The sequence below is a fragment of the Monodon monoceros genome, unplaced genomic scaffold (assembly GCF_005190385.1).
Source record: "Monodon monoceros isolate NGI ecotype Baffin Bay Population unplaced genomic scaffold, NGI_Narwhal_1 Super_Scaffold_10, whole genome shotgun sequence".
NCBI lineage: Eukaryota > Metazoa > Chordata > Mammalia > Artiodactyla > Monodontidae > Monodon > Monodon monoceros.
In genome coordinates, this window is record NW_021703766.1 from 52,428,414 (window position 1) to 52,450,292 (window position 21,879).

At 51.8% G+C, this 21,879-nt stretch overlaps 2 protein-coding genes across 3 annotated transcripts; both read right to left on the reverse strand.

Moving 5' to 3' along the window:
* Positions 1-6,629: 6,629 nt before the first annotated feature.
* On the reverse strand, positions 6,630-11,521 carry LOC114905032 (kallikrein-9-like). Of its 2 annotated transcripts, XM_029239512.1 has the most exons (5): positions 11,479-11,521; positions 11,147-11,303; positions 8,413-8,678; positions 7,196-7,332; positions 6,630-6,782 (listed from the first exon to the last, which is right to left on the reverse strand). In XM_029239512.1, the coding sequence occupies exons 1-5, from the start codon at positions 11,519-11,521 to the stop codon at positions 6,630-6,632; spliced, it is 756 nt and encodes a 251-aa protein (XP_029095345.1). The 2 variants fall into 2 exon arrangements, with proteins under 2 accessions (XP_029095345.1, XP_029095341.1); XM_029239508.1 differs by lacking the exon at positions 6,630-6,782 and having other exon boundaries at positions 6,968-7,332.
* Positions 11,522-16,310: 4,789 nt separating this feature from the next.
* On the reverse strand, positions 16,311-19,301 carry KLK10 (kallikrein related peptidase 10). Its single transcript, XM_029239593.1, has 5 exons — positions 19,211-19,301; positions 18,321-18,504; positions 17,335-17,606; positions 17,014-17,147; positions 16,311-16,463 (listed from the first exon to the last, which is right to left on the reverse strand). The coding sequence occupies exons 1-5, from the start codon at positions 19,299-19,301 to the stop codon at positions 16,311-16,313; spliced, it is 834 nt and encodes a 277-aa protein (XP_029095426.1).
* Positions 19,302-21,879: the final 2,578 nt, after the last annotated feature.

Consider the following 21,879-nt stretch of genomic DNA (forward strand, 5'->3'; position numbering starts at 1 on the left):
CGTGATGGGAAGAACTTGACTTCACAAGTCAGACAAACCCAGGTTTGACCAACCCTAGGTGCCCTCCTCGTGATCTCAGGTAAGTGATTTAATTTTTCCAAGCCTCACTTTGCCCCTCTCTAAAGTGGAGGAAAGCAAAATCTACTTCTCAAGGCAAGTGAAAGAATTAAATAATATTGGCTGCCTTACCTCATCCTAGCAGGAATGAGGCAGCTTCCATTTCTTACGCATCTACTATGTGATGTGTCGGATGCTCTGCAAACCACATCTCTATTCGTCTCATGGGACCAAGCGAGGACTGTCTTCCCCATTTTATAGATGAAAAAAGGGAAGTTTAAAAGAAGTTAGAACCCTCGTGCAAAATCAACAGCCAAGGAGGCAGAAGGGTCAGAATTCGAATGCTGAGGATCGCCCATAGTCTAACCATTGTACAGACCCACAATCTGAGAAGGAAGTTTCCCTGGGACACTGTCACATATGCTCAGAATCTCTTTTGGCTAAAAATGAACTCGGAACCCCATAGGCTTGTTATTAATGATGCATGCCCCCACGTTGACGAGAGCCCCAAATCCCCAGTCCTCTCGTGCCCTTTGGGTTTGGTCCCGTTCCTAAGTCCCACCCAGACACCCAGCTTCATACTTCCTTTGCACACGGACTTATGTCCTGATCCTTTGCCAGATGACTCATCTTCCAGCTCATGATCACACCTGAGAACTGGTATCTTGCTGCCCTGCAGCGGCTGTCCCTTTCTCTAAGGGACCGATCATAAGCAAAGGGGGTGGGGCTTCCATGAAGGGGACAAATCCAAGGGGAGCCGTGAGGACTGAAGTTGCAGCCAATAGGAAAGAGAGTGTTATATCTATGGCAAATCTCAAGATGTGTCACGTTGGGGTTGGGGAGCTCACTGAGGGAGCATTGAAGTCAATGGCGCCATTCCGTGGCCAGCTGGGAAGACAGCACTGCTCCCCAAGGAACCAATCATAGGAGAAAGCAATCATGCTAGGGCACCCAGTCAGGACTCGAAGAAAAATAGCTGACTACCTGATCATCGGTAAAGTCAGCACAAATTCCAGGCACTGACACTGAGAAATAGGGCAGGGAGCTTGCGCACCCTCTAGACTCAGACTCTTTCCTTCATGGACTTATCCTCTCACTCCCTTTAATCCCCACCTTGTCCCTGCACCCCACCCTGCAGACAAGCGTTTCCAAGAAAACAACAAGGACAATTCAATTATTCTGATTCCTGTGCTGTGTAACCTGCAGGGAGAGTGTCCCTTCTCTGAACCTGCTTCCCACTCTGTAGAGGTAGGGGTGCTGACTCTTGGGGATCACCCCACTGCCAAGCCTCCAGTCTCTACAGGGCGAATGAGGGAAGAAGAGAGTTTCAGAAGTCACTCACCTGGCATGTATCAGCCCCACTGCTTTCATTTGCACAGACCATAGTATCTGTGACTTGCCCAGGGTAGGCATCTTCACATTGCTTCTGAGGAATAATTTCTACTTCTGTGCAGTTGAGGGTGTCAGGAAAATTCTCTGAGGGGGCAGAGGTTGCAAGTTCCCAGAGACAGCAACACTTTCCCCTCCATCCCTGTCTGTAGCTAACCTCCCTTCTGTGTATCCACAGCTGCACAGGGTTTTCTGACACATTTCACAGGGCACATCACTTCTCACCACATGAAACAAAGCCATGGCCCCTGCTGTTTCTTTTTCTCCACCTAAAGCAGGACCTTTGGACCTTACCTTTCGTTTCTTGCCCTGAGTTATTTTCAAATTAAGGTGTCCCCTTGGGACACCTCTGACCCTTTCTAATCTTTCCATTCCCAGACCACCAGGTCTTCAATCTCAGCTAAATCCTACTTCTTCCAAATATCACCTCTTCCTAGAAGCCTTCCCTGACTATTCTAATGAAAACAACACATCTCGGGACTTCCCTGGCAGTCCGGTAGTTAAGACTTCTTCCAATGCAGAGGGTGTGGGTTTGATCCCTGGTCGGGGAGCTAAGATCCCACATGCCTCAGGGCCAAAAAAAACCAAAACATAAAGTAACAACTTCAATAAAGACTTTCAAAAAAATGGTCCATATCAAAAAAAAAAATCTTAAAAAAACCCCAAAACACCACATCTCCATCACTCCCTATTCTCTTCCCCCCATGATATTCCATTATAGCACTTGACTGTACCTAATATTTCATTTTATATGTATTTGTTTATTGTCTATTTCCCCACCTAGCATGCAACTCCATAAGGCTTTGTACACTACAGTACCTGGGGGCATATCAGATGCTCACAAAATAAGTGTTGAATTGGTGATTGACAGTGGAATTAATCTTTCTTATTAACCTTTGAAGAATAGACTTGAGAGGGAAAAAAATTCTATCTGGTACCTCTATGTGCCAGAAGGTACAGGCCCACAATCTCATTTAACCCTCACAACAGCTCTTTGAAGGAGGAATGCTTTCATTCTTTCATCCATGCATGCTTTCAACAAATGTTTATTGAACACATACCATATACCAGTCACCACCCTGGGCACTAGGAACACACAATGAAGCAAACAGATATAACTTGAGCCCTCATGGAGCTTAAAAGTCTATTGGATAATTATCCCAGTTTTGTAGAGGAGGAAAGTGAGGACAAGAGGTGGGAAGGGACTTGCCCAGAGAAAAGGGGCAGAGCCATGGTTTGAAATGACCTGCCTGATTCATGAGCAGCTAGGTTTCCACAGCATCCCATTGTCTTCTTAGGAGTCAGACAGGCAGGGACCTGAATCGTGACTTTGCTTTCCTGACGAACCACATCACCTCTTGAAGCTGAGCCCCGGTTTTTTCACTGTGAAGCAGAGCAAGGGGCTACCTGAACTCTGAAGCCCCAGAGGGAGGACGTCCATGGAGGTCCAGACTTGTGGGTCCGGAGCGAGGAGGGAGCTGGGGACCTAGACTGTGAGTCCTGGAGGAGGAAAGGCCTGGACTCCTGGGTGTGAGGGGATCTGGGGCGAGGAATCTTGGGTTCAGGAGGGAGAAGAGGGAGCCTGTTTTCCTGGGCCACCGAGGAGCCCACGTATCCTAAGTCTGTTGTGAAGACTACGTAAAATCCTGTACCCATAAAAGGTCTCATAACTCTCCACCTTATAGGAGGGATGCATTCATCCATCCACTCATTCATTCATCCATCCACTTTTTTGAGCCCTGTTAGCAATCTGTTCATTTGTTTCCTTTCTCCCACCACTCCTGTTAATATTCTGGTCTTTAAGGTTTCTAACATGGACCACTCGTGAACTTCAACATCACAATCACTTCCCTTTCTTTATCTACTCTACAGGCAAAGCTTTGCCAATGGCTTGGGGTCCACTGGGCCAACCAGCTTCTCCTCTCCCTCCCACTATCTTGGGGGCTGGTGACAGAGCTCCAGCTTGAGATGGTGCACTTCTGGCCAACTTGAGGGCAGTGATCTGCCAGGTTGATGGGCTTCACTTTGGGCCCCAGGGATGCCCGTTCACATGGTCAAATGAGCATCAGATCATGGTTGTGGTCCTTGGTGCTGCTGCTGTAGCAGGGGTGTGGGATGGACTGAGCCACAGCCGTTTCTTGTTCTGACCCATCCTTATTCTGCAGACCGTGATCTCCCAGGCGGACTGTGTATTTCCTGTAATGATGGGGGTAGTTCGGGAGCCAGGCAGGGATAAGGGCTCCCAGCCCCCTCCTCTCTAAGACCCAGGAGTCCAGGTCCCCTCTTCTCTCAGACCTCCATTCTAGGAGACCCAGTCCCCAGCTCTCACCTCCTGAGGCAAAGCCCCAGCCCCCTCTTGCCCCAGGCTCCAGCCCACCTCTGCCCCTGGAATCCACTCACAGTTTTTTACAGTGGGCTGCTGTGAGGACACAGTTGTCATCTATGAGAACATCCCCACATATTAGCTGGACACCCTGGAAAAAGGCCGTCTGCCAGGGCTGATAATGGGACCTGCACTCCTGGCCCTCCAGCACCTCGGTCTCCTGTGCTCTCAAGTGTCCTGCAGCAGGAGAGAGAGGGTTGGATCACCATCCACTGGGTCAGTGCAGGGGCCAGGAAAACCACTGTGGTTTCAAACGGATACACACACACACACACACACACCCTCCGGTGTTTGCCTCCCAGCTTGCACATGCTGCTACACAGATACACATGTACACTCATGGAAGCCCATGAGTCATCACACACAGAGTCACACACCTGAGCATGTGTCCACATGCCCCGTATACTCCTGTGTGTATCTGTGCCCCTAAGCAGGCAGTCCTGCTGGCTTAGTGCACTCATGCCATACCAGCAGAACTCAACACATTCCTACCTGCTGCCGCGTGCCCCATGCCTCCAGCCATGCCTCAGAAGCTCCCACACGTAATTGCGTGCTTCCCATCTCCCCACATGCCACCACATGCACCCTCTTAGCCACCACCATGGAATTCCCACAGGCTCAGGTGCTCCACGGATGACTTCCGGGCCCCCCCTCCGCCCCCCACCTGCCCGGGATTCCAACAGCAAGAGCGGGAACATCTAGATCCAGACTGCAGCAGCTGTGGGATGTCCCATGGTGGGGTCCGGGAGACAGAGAGGACAGGGCTGAGATCCTAGGGATCTTGGGATTGGGGAGGAAGCAGAGCTTCTGGAGCAGTTCTTCTGGGTCCCGCTGGAGGAAGGGGCTGGGGACCCAGATCCTTGGCTCTGAAGAACGGGATGGGGCCCCAGATTCCTGAATCTGAGGAGCTGGGAGCTCAGGGGCTGGATTCCTACATTCCAAGGAATCCCCAGACGCCCGGGTCTGAAGGGAAAGGGAACTGGGAGCTGGGACGACTCAGTCTTGGAGAGCAGGGGCTGGGGTGCGGATTCTTGGGCCTCAAAGGAGGAAGGGATCTGAGGCTGAGGTCCTGGGCCCTGGAGGAGGGGGCTCAGGGGCCTGATGCCTGTGTCTGAGAACTTTGGCCTCTCACCTTACAGAACTCAGGGGGCGGGGTTACCTACTGATTCGGATCCAGAGGAAGAGCACCCCGTACTTCAGCTCTGCCTGCCTGGTACAAGATTCTGGAGCCTCTTAACTGGGACCACCAGTCTCCTAATCCAACCCCTCCCACTTGGGGGCCGGCGGAGCAGCAGGGAACTGGAACCCTGGTTATGAGTGAGGAGAGGCTCAGGGGCTGAACGGAGAATCTTGAGGGAGGAGGGGTTGGAATCTCTAACTTTCTTTTTTAATTGGGGTATAGTTGTTTTACAATATTGTGTTAATTTCTACTGTACAACGAAGTGGAGTTCCCTGTGCTATACGGCAGGTTCTCATTGGTTATCTATTTTATACATATTAGCATATATATGTCAGTCCCAACCTTCCAGTTCATCCCACCACCCTCCCCTCTTCCCCGCTTGGTGTCCATACTTGTAAATTGATACAGCCACTATGGAATCTCTAACTCTTGAGGTCCGGGAGTGAAGGGGCTTACTTCTGGGTCTGAAACAGAAATGGCTGGGGGGCCCAGACATCCTGGTCCGAGCAAAGAGGGGGTGAGGGCCCCTGACTCCTGGAGCTGAGGGAGGATGGGACTGGGGACCTAGACTCCTGGCTCTGAGGGGGGAGGGGGCTGGGGCCCGGGACTGCTGGGTCTGAGGGAGGAGGGGGATGGAGGCCCGGATTTGAGGTCTGAGGGAGGAGGGGCTGGCAGCTATATTCTTAAGTCTTTTTGGAAGGAGTAATTTGGAGCCTGGGTTTTTGTGGGAGGAGGGGGCTGTCAGTAACCTGGAATGGAAGACAAGCCAGTCTTCTTGGTCCTGACTTCTGAGGGCGGATTGGCAGATTCCGGAAAGGCAGGTTTGGGAGGCGCTGTGACCTGGTTTCCCCTTCCCCTGGGGGCGATGGGACCAGCCCAAGCAGAACCCAGGAGCCTTGCTGCAATAGGGCTGATGGAGACAGACTTAGGCAGGACCTACTCGGGGCTTATGGGGAATTGCAACGCGGTGGTGGTTCCCTCTCTGCCCTCCACCGCCCACCCGTTCCCCATCCTTTAGCTCACAAAACAGGCAGTAGGAAGGCGCGGCTCCTCACGTTTAATGTAAAATTCTCCGTCCCTTGGATCGGAGGGGACAGAGAGTCTCTCCCAACTTCTCCCGGTCAGGCCCCCGCCAGGATTCAAACCCTGGACACGCCTAGAACGGGCCAGAGCTGGGCAGAGACACACTGCCTGAGTTCCACGTGGGGGAAGCTACCCTCCCGTGAAGTCACGAGGCTGGATCTATGACGAAGGAGGCGTGGCCACAAGGGGTAGCGTCCAGAGGGGAAATCTCATTGGCCAAAGCTCGGAAGGGAGGAGCTATTCAGTGGATGTCTTTTACTGCGGTAGAGCCAAAGGTGATGCCATTCCATGGGGGCTGTGGCAGTTCTGGTGACGTCATAGATATGGGGCCAAGAGGGGCGAAGGTGTCTCTCCTCTCAAGGGGGTGCGGCTCTATAGTTCGCGGGGGCCAGGGTCTGAATATCTGGAAGCTGGGAACTTGAATACCCAGAAGGCGTCTCCAGACCAGCCGAAGCCAAAGGCGGAGACCATTGAGGCTGGAGTCTTGCAAACCCTCCCACCCTGCGCCCACCCTCCTTTCCTCTAAGATGCGAGGTCTCAGTTGTCCTCCATGGTTTTTCGAATCCAGTCCAGGTAGTGGCACACACTAGTATAGACAGCAGGGCGCTGGGGTCTGGAGCAGGGCTCCGAGCCCCCAGACACCACACCCGCCAGGGCCCCATTGCAAACCAGGGGGCCCCCAGAGTCACCCTGTGTGCAGAAGAAGAGCAGAGAAACTGTTAGGCCAGTCTACTCAGGACATGACACAAGGCACTTTCTCCCTCTCAGGAAGCTCCCGCTTCCCTCCTCCTACAATACCCAGGAGTCCAGGTCTCCAGTCCCTCCTCCCTCAGACCCAGGAGTAAAAGCTCATAGCCCCCACCTCCCCCTAGGACCTAGCATTGTGGACAGCTCTTTCCCCAGGACATAGAGCCCAACCCCCAGTCCCCCCCTCCTTTAGATCCAGGAATCCTGGCCCTGGTCCCACCCCCTCCCACGACCCAGGTTTCCCAGCTCCTTCCTTGCTCTGATCCAGGAAGTCTGGGGCCCCAACTCCCTTCTCCCCCAGGACCCTGGAATCCCCGCAGGATACCCATCCCTCTCCTTCCCAGAGGAGGTCTCACCTGGCAGGGGCCCCGGCCGCCCTCCCAAAGGCCGGCACAGAGCGTGCGGTAGAAGATGTGGCCTGGATATGCCCGTTGGCAGACTTTGGGCTCCAGGATGCTAATGTTGGCACACTGCAGCGTGAGTGGGTACTGCACTGTTGGGGAAGGAGGTCCATAAAAGATCAACAGCTGTTTCCATCACACTCACCCCCCCCCCCCACTTCCCTAAGATGGACCCACGGAGCCACAGCATAAGACTCCCAAGACAAAAACAAGAGAAAGTGACAAAGCAACAGAATGACAGCATGGAAGAGAAACAGATGGATACGATGGGGAGAGGGCCAAAGAGAGAGAGAGAGAGACGCAGAGAGTCAAGAGACAAGGAGAGATACGTATATACCTCACCCAGAGAAAAAGAGGGACCTTGGCAGGAGATAGAGACCTCTTAAGGGGAAAGAGATTCTCAGAGGAGGAAATGAAGAAATAGGGAGAAACAGACCCAGAGATATCCAGGGAGAAAGCAGTGAGATAAAGGGGAGGAGACATTTATAGGGAGATGGTCACTGACAGAGACAGAGATACAGATTTAGAGAGACTAGATAGAAATAGAGGGAAAGTGGGGGGAGGGGGCCTTGTAGGGAAACAGCCCTTGGGGTGAACTGCAGTGGACCACAGAACCTGTATCTTGTTTGAAGGGGGCAGCCTCCACTGATTCTGCCCAACAATGGTCATTATTTTAGAAATATGAACCCAGCATTGCCAGTCTTGAATTTTTCAAGCGAATCCAGAAACTTGGCTTTGATGTAAAATCTCTCAGGTTTTAAATGTTGGCAGCAGCAAACGAAGGGTTTTTTTTTTTTTCAAGACATTTTGAAAACCAGTACTGCTGTGGGAGGCCAAGTTTGACTAATGGATTTGCTGATTTGTGATTCTGAGTGACGTAGACCTTATTTCAATTCTAAGATGCATATATTTTCACATTTAAACATCTCTGAAGTCAGGATGTGCCTTCCAGTAAATGATGTCATACAAGGATAGATGGGACCTTTTTTCCTTTTCTCGTTTTTAGCGGGTTGTAGAATAATGATGCATCTTATAATTTATAGCATTTAGATCTGATGAAATATATGGATAGATAGATAGAACATAGAGATGAAAAAGCAGAGACAGAAAAAGAGAGGGGATTCAGAGCCCTGGCATGAAACATAGGGTGTGTGTGGTGGACAAGGCTGTACCCTTAGGACTGGATGTGGCCCCCCAGCCTGAGATTAGGCACTGGGTGCCTGGGGAGACGCAGGTCCGGCTGAGTTTGAGGGGCTGCACGGCAGGTCCCAGTAATGCCTTCCTGGGCAGACGAATCAGCATGATGTCATCATTGTGGTCGTGGGCACTGAGGTCCTGGTTGAACCCAGGATGAGGGAAGAAGTCTGTGGCCCGGAACAGCTGCTCTGTACCCTCCCATTTCCAGAGGTGGTGCTCCCCGAGTCGGACCCACAGAAACCTGTTGGACAGGTCCCAGAGGTCAAGGTGGGATAAGGTGAGGTGTCTTCTCAGCCCCTGTCCTCTTTCTTCTGTCCACCAGGATGCTGTGTGACTCTCCACAAGCCACACACCCTCTCTGGGCCCCTGCTTCCTACTCCATCTCTTTGTCTGCCTCTAACTTTGTACCTCTCCCCAAAAGCTCACACCTCTTCCTAGCCCCGTGTCAAGTAAACCACCTTCCTCTCTGCCCCACCTGGAGCCTTAGTGGTGACCTGAGTCCCCTGGAACCATGGAGACAGGTGGAGGCTCCACCTACCACCCAAACACAGACCCCCCGCCCCCGCCCTCACAGGTCTGGTGGTTTCCGTAGGGAGTGGCTCTCTGTGTTTCGGTGTGTGTGTATGGAAGGGGTGGGATATGGAAAAACCCCAAGTTGGGGTCATCTGTAGGCTCAGGCTTTTCCTGTCTGCCAAATCCCTCATCTCTCAATGCCTTTCTTCCTGAGGTCTGGCCTCAAGCCCTCTCACTGCAGTCCCAGTCCAACTCCACTTGTTCTGCTCTGGGTTCATGCCCTGGATAGCTGGGGACCCTCAAGGGGTCTATATGTCCGTCCCCCAGACTCTGACTCTTGACATGAGGGACGAGACTAATGACTGAGAACTCAGGGTTTGAGGAGTATGAGGTGTTATTTCTACCTTTTCCCTCTCTGTCACCTTGTTGCCTTGGTTCTGTGTCTGGGAAACCAGTCCCAACCCCACCTCCCAGCCCCAACTTGTCCCTGTTCCTGAATCTCTTGTACCTCCATATTTCGGCTTCTCCCTTTCTTTGTCTTTGGGGCTGAAATCTGAACATTGTTTTCCTAGCCTGATGTACAGGCCTGAGCTAAAAGAGGCTCCAGCATAGAGTGATGCATGATGGGAAATTCTCACACAGCATCCTGTATAGCCTCTGTGCTTCATTCCTAGAGGGAAGAACTTCAAACAGGAGGGATGGCTCCTTTCCCCAGATAATATAAAAAGGATTTCTGCATCAGGTAGATTCTAGAATTCTGTTAGAATGCCCAGAATCTAAGATTCTAGAATTCTAAGATTCTAACACCTTAGGAATCCACGATTTCAGAATTCTATGAGGCTCAAGTTCTAGAATCTTATGAATTCGAGATTCTAATGTTTTCGATTTCTCTGGATCAAAAAGTCTAGGATTTGGGGGACTTCCCTGATGGTCCAGTGGCTAAGACTCCACGCTCACAGTGCAGGGGTCCCAGGTTTGATCCCTGGTCAGGGAACTAGATCCCACGTGCATGCCACAGCTAAGAGTTTGCATGCTGCAACTAAAAAAAAAAAAAAAAGATGCCTCATGGTGCAACGAAGATCCCGCATACCTCCTCAACCAAGACCTGGCTCAGCCAAAATTAAATAAGTAAATGTCTAGGATTTTTAAATTATCTGAATGAAATCTAGGAAACAAAGAACCTAGAATTCTAATATTCTGGGATAATAAGGCAAGAATTTCATCATTCTAGAATTCTAGAAATCTTTGATTTTAGAAATGTAAGGATTAGGGTTCCAATAGTTTGAAACTCTTGAATTCTCTTGGTTAAAACTTTGGGGATTTTAGAAATCTTGAATGATAGCATGCTGGGATACTAAATCCACCAGATTCTAGACATGTATGAATAGAAGCTTCTAGAATTCTCTTGGTTCAAGATTCTAGAATTCTACGGATCACAGTATTCTAGGGTACTGTAATTCAGGGATTCTAAGACTGTGAGCTTCTGTGCTCAGTGAACCTAGCTAGAACAGTTTGAATCTAAGATTCTAGGGTTGCGCTATCCAGCACAACTATTGAGCACTTGAAATGTGGCTAGTCCAAATTGAGCTATGCCGTACTTGTAAAATACATGTCTGATTTCGAAGGCTTAGTATAAAAAAAAAAAGACTAAACTATGTCATTCATAAATATTTAAAAATTGATAATTACACGTTGAAATAATATTTTGAGATGGCAAGTTAAATCTATTATTGAAATTAATTTTACTCATTTCTTTTTTACCTTTTTAATGTGTCTACTAGAAAACTTAAAACTTTCCTCTGTGATTGGGGCTATATTTCCATTGGACAGCGCTGCTCCAGGCTTCTCAGAGTCTACCAGTCTCTGAATCCAGGATTCTACAATTTAGTGAAGCTAATGTAACATCTCCTGGATCCAAGATTTTAGGATTCTACAACTCTGGATTTTTCTGGGTCAGAGTCTAGGCTTCTAAGAGTCTACGTTGCAAATCTTACACTCTTAGCAACAGATTCTTTTGGACGCTAGGATTTGGAGAGTGGGCATTTTGTCATTCTAAAGAGTTGAACTTTGGGGAACAGAAATGGAGGCTCAGCTCTTCCTGCCCACAGCTCCCTCCCTCCTCTTCGAGGCTCCTTGCCCTCTCTCCCTTTCCTGACCTCCAGCCCCCCACCAGAGTGGCCCGCCCAGGTCACTCACGGCTTGCGGCAGTGGGCAGCTGTCAGCAGCCAGCGGTCACTGATGAGGGTCGCCCCGCAGAAGAGTTGGGTGAGGAAGAAGAGCCCGACCTGCCAGGGCTGCGAGTTGGGGTGGCATTCCTTGCCCCCGATGGCTCGGGTGTCTGCCCAGCTTTGCCCTGGGGTGGGGGTGAGAGGCAGAAGGGTTGGTGAAGAGCCAGGTTGGGCGGGCTGCAGACAGATGCTGGGATGCCTAGAGGGCAGGAGTGGGCGCCTGGGCGACAAAGAGCATGGTAGAGGGGCGCCGGGGGGCCATGGAGGGGCAGCATGATGGCAGGACGGCAGGAACTTCACCTTCCAGGAGAGAAAGCAGAGCACAGATGAATCCCAGCCTCATGACCTCCAGGGTGCTTTGGTCCTCGAGCCTGCTCTCCAAGTCCGTGCTTCTTTACGGTAAATCATACTATATTCCTCCTCCCTGGGGCCGCCCCGGTGATTAATCTGGGCTGGGAAGTACTCCAGGGGGAGGGGGAAGCGTCCTCCCTGGGGGCCTTGGGAAGGAAGACAGCACAGAGAGACCACTTGTCAGGATGAGCTGGTGGCCTGCAGCATCAGGGAATCCCGCTAAATGGGGGAGGGGCTCAGGGATCCTGCTAAATGGAGGAGGGGCTCTGGGTTGTATAGTCCTTCTGGGGTTCACCAGAGGGAGGATCCCAAAGTAACCCTGACTTCTGGTTACAGCATCTACATACAGGATATTCTGTGGCCTGGAGGAGGAAGAGGGAAAGGAGGAAGATCCCTAAAGTGGAGTCCTGGGGTGGAAGCAAGTTTATCTTGAATGTAGCTGCAGTGGGCTGGGACCAAGGCACTGGGCAGGCTGGAGGTTTACATAGAAGGACCTCCCAGAAATCAGGCAAGGAGTGGGAGAAAGAGTCAGGACTCAGAGCAAAAAGGCAAGCAAGAAGGCAGGATGGGGGGAGGCAGGGAAAGAGGGAGAAAGAAAAACAAAACAAAACAGAGGGATAAAGACACTGAAGGATGCAGGATGAGATAAGGAAAGAGAGACAGAAACACTGTCTGGAGTGGCAGAGACTGCAAAGAGAGCTGTACATGTGTACACACCCACAGAACCCTCCCTGCACTGGGGGTTTGGGCCCCTTTCCGTGAGGACAGAGGCCCCTCCTAGCATGGTTCCAGCTGGGTTAACTCATTCTTGTCATAACCTACTTCCTTTTTCACATCCTCACCACTCCAAGGATCCAGGTGCCCAACCTAGGTGGAACTAAGCACTTTTCCCATTCTCTTAATGCCACCATATCTTGGCTAAGTCCTGAGAACATGGTCTTGTTTTTTTCCACCCATCTCCTCCCCTCCACTGTCCTTCCCATCACCTCATCTTTCCTGCCTCTCCCCCCATCCCTCCTTCTCACCAGATGCGCAGCCCTAGGAGGTCCAAGCCCAGATCTGACTCATCTCTGTGTCCCTCACATCATCCTGTTCAGGGCTGGGATCATTGGGGGGGGGGGGTCTCAGGACATGTTAATTGAATGAGTGAATGTCTTTCTCCACATCTTTCTTTTTCCAGTGAACTCCAACTCATTCTTCAAGATCCAACCTAAATGCCCCTTCCTCCAGGAAGCCTTCTCTGATTTCTCCAGGCAGAGTCCATCTTTTCCAGCCTGGGCACTTCCAGGCTTCTTCCACTTTCTGTTGCTGTAAGCCTGGTTATCAGGCTGGGTCTGGGCTCCCCTTGAATGTGTACAACTCACCATGATTTAGTGGTTTGGAGCATGGACTGTGGAACTGGACCATGTGGGTCCAAACCTCAATGCTGGTAATTATTAAGTGTGTGACCTTGGGCAAGTCACTGGACATCTCTCAGTTGCTCCATATATTAAGTAGCAATAATAACTGGGGTTGTGGGAGGATTATGTGAATTAACACATATGAAGCACTTACAACTGTGGTAGGCATTCAATAAATATGTTTGTCCCTCACCTATAGAGCCCTGCACTGCCACCATCATAATACATATTATCCATGACTGCAGTTGCCTTATACCCTCTGCAGACTGAGAAGTCCTCGAGACCAGGGACTAAATACCCACTATGTGCTAAGTGCCATACTAACTGCTTTATAGAACTTTTTTTTTTTTTTTTTTGAGGTACATGGGGCTCTCACTGTTGTGACCTCTCCTGTTGCGGAGCACAGGCTCCGGACATGCAGGCTCAGTGGCCATGGCTCACGGGCCTAGCCACTCCATGGCATGTGGGATCTTCCCAGACCGGGGCACGAACCCATGTCCCCTGCATCGGCAGGCGGACTCTCAACCACTGCGCCACCAGGGAAGCCCTATAGAACATTTTGATTGCTAACTTTATTGACTGTTTACTCTGTGCCAGGCAGTTGGCTAAACATTTCATGTATGCTTTCTCATTTAATTCTCACAAGAGTCTAACCAATCTCTATTTCATAGTGGGGATAACTGTGGTAGAGAGAGCATTCAAGTTTTTTGCTCAAGTCACACAGTGAGTTACAGAAATATATTTTCTTCCTGGTGAACTCCTACTGATCCTTTAAAACCCCATGCATATATCCCCTCACCTGAGAAGCCTTCCCCGATTCCTTCAGGAGGAGTCCTTAGGCCCTCTTGGGGCACCCTATGCCTCCTTCTGTTACAGCACTGATCAATTTGTGTTATTTGTTAATTCAACAATGTGTTAAATGCCTTCTGTGTGTCAAGCATCAGACCAGGTGCTTAGAAAACCACAGTGAATAAATCAGAGTCCCTGCCCACATTGACTGGGTGAGGGGAAGTAGGGGACAGACCATTATGGAGTAAACAGATAAATGAGATCATTTTTGCTATAACATGTGCTGCAAAAGAAATAAACAGAGCAATGGATTAGTGGGCAGGGAGGAGGAGTACAGGGGGACACCCCTTTAGCCAGGGCAATCCTGGAAGGCCTCCTTGAAGAAGTGACCTTTAAATGGAGACCCAAATGACAAGAATGTAAGGCTTCCTGACCTGACTAGCAGCTTCTTGAAGGTAGGGCTCACTCTGATTCATCTCTAAGACCTGGCATAGGACATGGCTCAGTAAACATTTATGATGTGACTAAAGGAATGGGTGAATTACCTTTAAAAATGAATCGAATTTTTGAGTTCCCACCTACTTCGCTTCTGATTCTTGCATAATGAACTCAGCTGATAAGCCTGACTGATGTTTCCTGGGTGTGCTAATAGGAGTGGGGGGATAGTCAGCGGAAGAGAGCTGTGTAGTCTCTGCTCAAAGCCTGTGCCCCGATCTCCTGTGGGCTCTGTGGGGCAGGGACCTTGTGGTCACCACTGTGTTCCCAGCGCCCAGCACCGGGACTGCCATACAACAGGTGCTCAATAAATTGGTGTGGGCTTCCCTGGTGGCCCAATGGTTAAGAATCCACCTGCCAGTGCAGGGGACATGGGTTTGAGCCTTGGTCTGGGAAGATCCCACATGCCACAGAGCAACTACGCCCGTGCGCCACAACTACTGAGCCTGCACTCTAAAGCCTACGTGCCACAACTACTGAGCCCACGAGCCACAACTACTAAAGCCCGCGCGCCTAGAGCCCATGCTCCGCAACAAGAGAAGCCACTGGAATGAGAAGCCTGCGCAACGAAGAGTACCCCCTGCTCACAGCAACTGAAGAAAGCCCACACACAGCAACGAAGACCCAACACAGCCATAAACAAATAAATAAATATTTAAATATTAAAAAAAATAAAATAAAATGAAACTGAAATACTGTATTTTAAAATAAATAAATTGGTGTTTGAAAGGGGAAACAGGGAAGTAGTTAGGACTCCGTGCTCTCACTGCCAAGGGCCCGGGTTTGATCCCTGGTCGGGGAACTAAAATCCCACAAGCCTCGCCAAAAAAAAAAAGGGGAGGGGTGTGCAAGTGGACAAAACAACCTGTGCTGGATGGAAAATTTCTACTGTGCATGTGTTCTGCTTATGTTACCACTCCAAAGTCTGGGCTAAGTGGAGACACTGAAACTTCTGTTAGCTTTGCCTGGATTTTGTGTATAATAGCCCCTAGCATGGGAATATTTACACAGGGACAGTTTCAGGGACAGGAAAGAAGCCCTCCTCCCAATTTTCAGGACAAAATTTCAAAGCCAATTTGGGATGGGGGTGGGGACGGAGTTGGACTTAGGGTGTCTGGGTGTTGGATCAGGGAATGAGAATGGAGACGTGGTAGAGCTGGAATTGGAGCCGGTAGTAGGTGAGGGGATGGGGACGGATCTAACAAAGAAACCAAAAAATTTCCTCTAAATTTCAGAGGGCTTCTTTGCATAAACTTAGCAACTGAAGTGGGGTGAGGTCCTCTGGTCTTAGAGGCTGAGATGGATGCAGGGTGAGGTTCCTTGAGTTCCAGTGGCCCCAGGAAGGCACAGAAGGTACCAGATGACTCAGAGACAGCCCAGTTCCTCCTGGGATAGGAGGAACAGGTGTTGGGTAGACTCAGACATGGGAAACAGTGGGAGGGAAGAAGGAAGTGGTTAAGAGGTGCTTCATGGAACTTGACAGGAGGGTGAGGAATGTAATTCTCCCATCAGCCCTGAGGGATGGGGATGGGGATGGTATGGGGGTTTGGGATGGTAGGGTACCTCTGTGCTTTTCTCCCCAGGACACAAAATCCACACATTCCCACCAGGACCTGTTGCCATTTAATCAGAACTCACTACCCACTGTGTTAGTACTTTGCATGACAATTACCATAACAATCTACACACGTTATAGTCTCTTCATAACACGTTTATGAGGTACACACTTCATTGTTCCCATTTTCCAGGTGAGGAAACTGAGGCTCAGAGAAGACGCTTGGCTTGCCCAAGGTCACACATCAGGGAGTGGTGGAGGAAGCCAGGTTGGGTGATTGATAACTTCTCTCAGAGACTAGTGACCACCGGCTTCCTCGTTTCTCATGAACAAAACTTTGCCACCACGTTCTGCATCTTGGCTTCAACGCGGGCAGAGAGCAGCAGTGGGCAGGAGGCATGAGGGAAGACAAGAGATGTTAATAGGTGTGGATGGGTGACAGAAGTTTGAGTGGGGCAGGGGGAGAGTCCAGCTTTCTGCGGGGGAAGGAGGGGAGGAAGGAGGAAGAGGGAAGATGGCGAAGCAGTTGCAGGGCCTTTGGGTCACTTGGAGCCGATGGTTTTCTCTATCCAGTCGCGGTATTTGCAGATCTCAGTGTAGACAGCTGGATGCTGAGCAGAGCCACAGGGGTAAACGCCCCATGAAAGGATGCCCTGAAGGGTCTCGTCACAGACCAGAGGGCCACCTGAGTCACTCTGGGGGTGGGAGGAAGGAGAGATCAAATAAATACACCAGTGGAAAGGCTGCCACTTGGGGGCTGGGGTAGTGATGGGGAAGGGAGGTGTTGGGTAGGGTTGGAGCTGGGTTGGGGTTGGGGGTGGGGTGGGGTTGTGATGGAGTTGGACTTGGGGTTTGGGGGCATTGGGTGGGGGATGAGAATGGAGAGTCGATGGAGCTGGGATTGTAGTTCTTGGTAGGCGAGGGATGGAGCTGGATCTAGAGATAGGGCTGAGGTAGGGGCTTAGGCATGGCTTGAGGATGGGAATGTGGTTGAGGATGGGGTGGGAAGGGGGTTAGGGCTGGGGATTGGCTTGAAAGTAGACTTGGGGACAGGGTTGGGCATGAGAAGGTGGACCCAAGGAGGTAGAGTTGGACATGGGGTTGATGTTGGGGTAGGAATGGGATAATGCTGGACGTGGGGATGAAATTGGGCTGGGAGTGGCTATGGGGTTGGGGATGTCTGTTTTCCCATAACCTCCCTATGCTGCTCCCATGAGTCAGAGACCCTCTCTGGCCAGTTCCTACCAGGCAGGGGTCCTGACCCTTGCTGAGTCCTGCACATATCATATTGTTGGTGACCACGCCAGGATAGAAGACGTCACACTCTTCAGGGCTCAGGATAGAGACATGGGAGCAACTCAGGCGCTTGTTGTACTTCACTGATGGGAGAAAACATCAGGTAATCCTGGGGTCCGGCCCCCAATCCTCCAGGATCCAGGAGCCCAGATACCCAGACTGTTCCCAACACAGGCCTCAGGCTCCCAAATGCCCCTCCCTCAGGCCCAGGAGTCCAGGCCCCTCGTCCTCCTTCCCCAAGATACAGGCCCCAGGGCCCCCAGCTCTTGCCTCTTCGGGAGGCTGTGGTGCCCCAGCCGGCAACCTGGCACTGGTCTCCGGGCTGGGCACAGCGATAGGGCAGGCGTAGAGGACGGATTCGAGGCCCCAGCACAACGGGCCAGGTCAGATGCAGCAGCATGAGGTCATGCTCATCTGTTCGCCTGGGCAGGTTGGGGCCCGAGCCCTTGTACTTGGGGTGGATAATAGGAAGAGAGGTCCTGCGGATCTGCTCTCCCTGGAGAAGCAGCAGGTGGTCATCCCCAACTCGAGCCCACAGAGGCCTGGGGAGGGAAGAGTCTTATGGATGCAAAGCCTTCACTGAGACTGAAACTGAAGCCTGAGTCCCTGGGAAGGAGGGTACAGGCAGTGGGGTGGGGATAGACACTTGGGTCCTGGCAGGGGAGGGGCCTGGGGGCTGGGACTCCTGGGTCTGAGGGAGGAGGGGCTGGAGGCCTAGTTCTTGGATCTGATGGAGGAGAGGGCTGGGGACCCAGACTCCTGGGTCTGAGGGAGGAGTGGGTAGGGGAGAAGGGAGCTGGAGACCTGATCTGGGGGGACATGGGGAACTACGATCAGGTGTTTGGGTCCCTAAGTTCTGCAGGAATTGAGGGCAGAGGGTCTACCTTGGTAAACCTACCCTTTTCTTCCTCCCTCAGTGGGGACCCATGAGATGAACAATTTCTTTTAGTTCTGAAGTCCTAACCACACCAGATCCTGGCTTCTGTCTGCTGCAAACAACTATCTACACCTAAATGGAACCCTAGCAGAATCAGCTGGTCAGTGGCTCTGGATGGGCCCAGAAACTCTGAGAAAGACCACACTGCCCCCTCGTGGCCACAGCACAAGCCCACCTCTCCTCCTACAGGAAGCCCTCCAGGACCCACCCCACATCGAGCTGTTAGTTCCATACCCTCAAGTACCCCAGTCCTTCCCGCCCCCTCCCCGGGGCCTGCCTCCACAGCCCCTCCGTAGCGTCCCTAAGCAGCTCTCCCTACTTATTGTTCCCGCAGTGCGCAGCCGTGAGCACCCAACTCCTGTCCACCAGGACGCCGGCGCAGTGGAACCAGAAGCCATTGAAGAGGGACACCTGCCAGGGCTGCGACCTGTAAGGGCAAGGGGCGCCGGAGGCCACGGAGCGCGAGTGCGTGTCGTTTCCGGGGAGCAGCAGAGCCTCCGCGACTGGAGAAAGGAAGGAGGTGGAGATCAGAGCAGGCAGGACAGCAGGGCAAGCACTGGGTGTGGGATCCGAGTGGGGCCATGGGACGGGGCTTCGGGGGGGCACAGCCTGAACCCGAGAGTGTATGTGGAAGTTGGGGATCCTGAAGGAACTGAATGGAAGTGGGCGGAGAAGAACGGCGTGAAAGGGCAAGGAGGCGGGGTTAAGAATGAAGTAAGGAGACCTAACAAGTTGCGTCTGGAGGAGCAGGGACGCTGCAGAGAACTTGAAGAGGTCAGGAACGCAACAAGGCGGGGCAGAAGGGGGCGGGGCTAAGGTGGGCGGGGCGGAAAGGGGCGGGGATAGAAAGCAGCTCCTGGTGGGTGAAAGTAGTGGTGGGAATAACGCAACTCGCCGGAAGAAGGGGTGAGGGCAGAGGGCTCTTAAGGCAAGACTTGGGGTAAAATCGGGCGAAGTAAGAAGGGGCGGGGAAAGGACGCGGCGAGGAGAAAGGGGGAGTACGGATCTCGGAAGAGTGAAGGGGGCGGGATACCTAGGGCGGAGCTAGAAGAGGGGCGGGTCTGACTTGGGGCGGGACTTCTCCGGATCTGTGGGTGAGTGCTGGGGTCCCAAGGGGAGGAGAAGTGTGCGGGGCTCGGTGATAAGAGCCCACTCTGCCATCGCCCCCGGTGTCCGGCGCCTCCCGCCGAGCCCTGTCCCCGGCCTCACCCCAGAGTTGAGCCATCAGTAGAGCCAGCAGAAGGTTCTCGAGGTCCCAAGGGCCGGAGGCGGCGGAGAGGTGGAGGTGTGAGGGTCTCATGGCCAGGACCTAGGCTGGGGGGGTGGGGGTGGGCGGGGGACGGTTCAAAACACTTGCCGGGTCAGAGACCCCAGCCTGCCACGCCCGTCCGCCCATCCTGGGCCACCCCAGCCCGCGGGGACCCGTTTAACTTGCGGCCGACAAACGCAGGGGTGGGCAGACGGGCGATCGGGGCCTGAACAGGCGTAATGGGCGCAAATACCCTAATGACGCCGCTCTGGCGTCCTGCTCTCCCTACGCCCGAGGGGAGCGCTCTCCTGGCCGGGGCTGTCCCGGCTGCCAGCCTCTCAGCGCTTCGGGTTTCGCCTACCTTCACAGGTGGGCTGGGGATTCGAGGCTCCGAAGTGCGTCCCGCAGATAAGGAAACTAAGGCTGGAACAAGTCTCCTGCCCGCTACCCGAGAGTCCCCACCTGTGCTCTCTCGACCCACCGCAACCAAGGTGAGGTGCATGCCGCTCACCTGGGAGTCGTGGAGGGGAAGTGCCTCAGTCCTGCCGTGTGGGCCGCCGGAATCCTCTGCCCAGGGACCCCTTTCAGGCCCTCCCTTTTAACCCCGAAGAGCCCTTTTCCCCACCCTCCCCCCAGGGATTTACCTCCTCCCTTTCCCTCTCCCTAATTATACCCTGGGTGAGGTTGGCACCCAACCTGGGCCCCAGATTCTTGCTCTGGGAGGGGCCCGGGAATACAGGCTTCTCCCAGTGCCCGAAACACCCTTTTTAGAGATGGATTTCATGGAGATTCCCCAGGTCCCTGTTCCAAGAAGTCTTCGCAGATGGGGAAAGAGGGTGCCACATTCCCAGGGGCCGCGGGGGTCGCGGGGATAGTGTCGGAGACCGATGGTTGTAAGCGAGAGAGAGGAAAATAAACAAACAGGGACGTGCACACCTAGAGTGGCATAATGAGAAAAGCCAGAATGCTGACCCTGAAAGAGGGAGGCAGAGAGATAAGGTAGATCGAAGGAAAGAGTAGGAACAAGAGATGCACACAAACAAGGGAAAGAAAACACAGAGAGGGAAGAGGAAGATGCAGACCCAGAGGGATGCTCTGTGCTTGAGCCCTCATCCACGGCCAGAGCAGCGTCGTGTGTCCCAGCAACTAGCCCATGTGTGGTCACTTCACATACTTCCTGCCCTCTTCATGTCTCCAGGTGACACACAGGCCCGTGAATCACAGGAGGCCAAAAGCTACAAGGGGCATCAGTGTCACTTCAGCCAGCTCCCTCATTTCAGGTGAGGAATGGGAGGCTCAGAGAGGGCAGTGACTGACAGGAGGTCACACAGCAAGTCCATTTAACAACCCAGAGGCCCAGTTCCAGCTCTGGGCTCTTAACTGCTCATGCCCACTACCTCCCCTGCAAGGTGAGCAGAACATCAGAAGAGACCCCGAGCTCTGGACTATTTGTGAAGCATCTTCTCCAGCGAGGAGTCAGTTAACTCTAGAGGTTGTCCAGCACAGCGCCGTTCAGTTGAACTTTCCGCCGTGATGGAAATGCTCCGTTTGTGCTATCCAACGCAGTAGCCACCAGCCACGTGTGGCTATAGAGCTTTTGATATGTGGTGAGTGCAACTGAGGAATTACATTTATTTTTTTTAATTAAAAAATTTTTTTTATATTTTTAACATCGTTATTGGAGTTTAGTTACTTTACAATGGTGTGTTAGTTTCTACTGTATAACAAAGTGAATCGGCTATACATATACATATATCCCCATATCCATTCCCTCTTGCGTCTCCCTCCCACCCTCCCTATACCACCCCTCTAGATGAAGAATTACATTTCTGATTTTAGGCAGTTTTAATTTAAATAGCCATGTATGGTTAGTGGCTACTGTACTGACCTGCTCAGGTCTTGATGAACTACCTATTACCTATTGCAGAGGTTGGAAAGAAAACAATGATAGCTCCCTTTTATTGGGTCTTAGCTGTGTGCAGGCTGACTGACTTTGTGTACTATCATACTTTAGCATGCACGATTTTACAGATAAGGAAAGGATTCTTTTTTAAAAAAAATTATTTATTTTTGGCTGCATTGGGTCTTCATTACACCAGGGCTCGAAAGCAGGCTTGAACCCGTACCCCCTGCATTGGCAGACAGATTCTTAACCACTGCGCCACCAGGGAAGTCCCAAGGAATGGAGCCTTAATCAAGGTAGTATTGCTTGTCAGTTAAGAAATCACCTTGCTTCAGATTCCTTGCTTTTCTACTTGCTGGCTCTGTGATCGTGAACGGGTGACTTCGTTTCTCTGTGCCTCAGTTTCCTCAGCTGCAAAATGGGTATAATAATAATAGTACCAACCTTGTAGGGTTTTGTGAAGATTACGTCAGTTGATACATTTAAAAGCCCTTGGACCAGGGTCTGGCACGTAGTAAGCATTCAAAAGATTCATTTGTTTAGTAAATATTTACTGAAATCTTGGTGTGTGCCAGGAATTGTGTTTGAGACTGGAGGTACAACAGTGAACCAAACAACTATTTTCACTCCCAGAGTCACAAGTTAGTATGAGGCAGGAGGAGAACCCAGGTCTCCTAACTCCAAACTCCAAATTAATTATTAAGGTACAGCATCTCTCATAGTCAA